Source organism: Salvelinus sp. IW2-2015, linkage group LG20, assembly GCF_002910315.2.
Source record: "Salvelinus sp. IW2-2015 linkage group LG20, ASM291031v2, whole genome shotgun sequence".
NCBI classification, from domain to species: domain Eukaryota; kingdom Metazoa; phylum Chordata; class Actinopteri; order Salmoniformes; family Salmonidae; genus Salvelinus; species Salvelinus sp. IW2-2015.
In genome coordinates this window covers 79221848-79224955 of record NC_036860.1, presented here as the reverse complement: position 1 = coordinate 79224955, position 3108 = coordinate 79221848, and the positions used below count along the sequence as shown (strand labels likewise).

The 3108-nt window shown below is 48.6% G+C and overlaps 1 protein-coding gene across 1 annotated transcript in view; it reads left to right on the top strand.

Annotated features, from left to right (window-relative positions):
- Positions 1-3000, top strand: part of map3k3 (mitogen-activated protein kinase kinase kinase 3) — a 23307-nt gene extending 20307 nt beyond the window's left edge. Inside the window, exons 14-17 of the mRNA XM_024012094.2 lie at positions 98-229; positions 369-498; positions 671-848; positions 2089-3000. Coding sequence (XP_023867862.1) covers positions 98-229; positions 369-498; positions 671-848; positions 2089-2317 — 669 coding nt within the window. The 3' untranslated portion in view covers positions 2318-3000. The remainder of the gene's footprint in view (positions 1-97; positions 230-368; positions 499-670; positions 849-2088) is intronic.
- The last annotated feature ends 108 nt before the right edge of the window (positions 3001-3108 follow it).

The following is a 3108-nucleotide window of genomic DNA, read 5'->3' as shown; positions in this document are numbered from 1 at the left end:
TGTCTGTCTGTCTGTCTGTCTGTCTGTCTGTCTGTCTGTCTGTCTGTCTGTCTGTCTGTCTGTCTGTCTGTCTGTCTGTCTGTCTGTCTGTCTGTAGGAGGTGAGTGCTCTGGAGTGTGAGATCCAGTTGTTAAAGAACCTCCACCACGAACGCATCGTCCAGTACTACGGCTGTCTGAGGGACCACAACGAAAAGACCCTCACCATCTTCATGGAGTACATGCCGGGGGTCAGTCTATTCTTCACACATCGGCTCAGGGCTGGAGTGTTGGGGGTTAAAGGGTATCTGTGGTGTTCAGTCCTGGACTGTGTCCCAGTCTCTCCAGGGTATAGGATTATAAACCATGCACTTCCTTCTTGTCTTTCAGGGTTCAGTCAAAGACCAGTTGAAGGCCTACGGGGCGCTGACGGAAAACGTGACGCGGAAGTACACACGGCAGATCCTGGAGGGCATGTCCTATCTGCACAGCAACATGATCGTTCACCGTGACATCAAAGGTAGTTATGTCAACACGCTGCTCAGATGGCCATTTGTAGTAAAGATAGTGAACTAAATGGCTATAGACTTCCAGACTCAAGCACAAGGACCTACAAGCTACATTTAAAATACAAGGAAGATGGTTGGGTGAGTCTGTGTCACATGGTGTTACTCTGTCGTCTCCTTATCCAGGTGCCAACATCCTGCGGGATTCGGCGGGAAACGTGAAGCTGGGAGARTTTGGCGCCAGCAAGAGGCTGCAGACCATCTGCATGTCTGGCACGGGCATCCGCTCTGTCACTGGCACCCCCTACTGGATGAGCCCCGAGGTGATCAGCGGAGAGGGCTACGGCAGGAAGGCTGACGTCTGGTAAGGACCGAGACACATGGGGTTGGGGTTGGGTAAGAGGTCTTATACACATGCAGGTGATTCTGATTAGTTGTGTTGATAGGGGGAGGTGGGGGATAGATGTCTCAACTGGGAGTGTGTGAATGTATCTTCAGGTCAAGTGTCAGATGCTTTCCWTGTGCTCATATAAGTAGGCTCCTTCCCTGATAGAGTGGCTAGACTGCTGGAATGTGAAGGGAGGGAAAATAGCTGTTCTAAAAGGGGGAAACCATTATTCTTCAAGGGAAAAAGTGCTATATATAAAATAGTAAAAGTGGTATATTTAAAAGAGAATGTCGAGAAGGACTGCCRCACTCCCACGTACAGGGCCCTGAAATGGGTCGGGTCCACCTGCTGCCCAGGAATTCCCCTGTGCATTCTGATTGTGTAGTATCCCATCAGGCGAGGGATGTGATTGGCCAAGAGCCAGTCAACCAGCCAGCTTGTGACAGGGTTCGGAATGTTCCGACTTCATTGCTCCCCTGGGGGGCCAGACCAGGCCGGGAGCGTCGGTAGGGGGTAACAGGTCCAAAGGGGAGTCTGTCCCTAAACCCAGCTCCCCTCKCCAGCCCRCTGCTCTGTCTGACTTCAGGACTGAAGTGGCCTCCCGTAGCCAGCAAAAGCACACTTTAATTGTCAACAGGGAAAAAGTTTCCACCAAAACATTCCAGTGGGGCCTGGGAAAGCAGAAGAGCAGAGGGATGGCCTTTTCCCTTCGTGCCTGTAGTGAGGAAAAGCTGCCCTTTGTTTTTTCAGTGTGTTAACACTGTTMTTGTCAATTCACACAAGTCAATAAGTTATACGATTGTGTATRGCATTGAATGTCCTATTCTGATGTTTGAGTGGGAGCGTGTTTCAAGTTTCTAGTTGTATTAGTCGTATGTACAGGATACACCGTCTGACAAAATGCTTACTTGCAGGTTCCTTCTCAACAATGCAACAACAGTAAGAACTAATGATAGATCAGAATACAAACATGAAGTAAATGGCTCAGTAGAATAGAATACATGTTTTAGCATAAGTATAATACCGGAAGGCACCATTTATATTCCAATATTTACACATGTTTTGTGGAAGGGGAGATTGGGCGGTAAGGCACCATTTATATTCCAATATTTACACATGTTTTGTGGAAGGGGAGATTGGACGGCAAGTGTTTAAATTGTGTATTTGAGCTCGTATGGGTGTTCTCTTAACCCTGTTTGTGTGTCTCATTCCCCAGGAGCCTGGGCTGCACAGTGGTGGAGATGCTGACAGAGAAGCCTCCCTGGGCCGAATACGAGGCCATGGCAGCCATCTTTAAGATCGCCACCCAGCCCACCAAACCCCTGCTGCCCTCAKACACCTCGGACCACACCCGTGACTTCATCCACCGCATCTTTGTGGAGGCCAAGCACCGGCCCAGTGCTGAGGAGCTGCTCAGACACCCCTTCTCCCAGATCCTCTGCTGAGGGGAAGTACTAGTACACTCTCTCTGTCTCAGCCGCTCCTCAGGACTCAAGGCCTACAGCTGACATCTAGACMCTAGACTTGGCCCTTTCCATCCTACAGCTCTCTCCCCAAACCAGACTCACCACCAGTCACACTCATTACTTAACCCTCAAATACACATGATCCATTATGATGGATAATAGCACAGTGCCATTATTCCAAGCTGTTAACGACAACTATCAAATTCAACTCCAACTTCCCCCACTAGGGGGAGTTATATGACTGATCAGTGTTCAGCTGTCTGCTGTGGAGAACTGGACCCACCAACTCCATACGAACTGTATCTTCAGCTATCACCTTGGTGGTCTGTGAGAGGATCAAACACACACACACACACAGACACTCCAAACACATCAAATCTATTYTATGTGGCTCAAGATGGGATTTGATCAAGCACCACCACCGAATGTGCCTTTCAAATATGCCAAAGTGTCCCCTCCTAAGTTTACATTCTCTAGATGGGCTGTTAGGTGAGACCCCTGAGGGTCTGAACTGTTTCATATGGGACTTACAGTAAGCTTGAGCAGAGCAGTGTCTGGTCTACTTAGGCCAAGACAGCAGACCCACAGCCACAGCTCAGTGCTTCAACATGCTAACTGATGAAACCAACAGATGCACCACTCAGTGTTATAGAGACGGGATGGATTTCCACATTCTGGCTCCAGTATAATATATTATGTCTAAAGGTTTCCATTGCTTTATTAAAATGGCATCAACTTTTCCATTGGACCCTTTCTGTTTGGACTGTCCT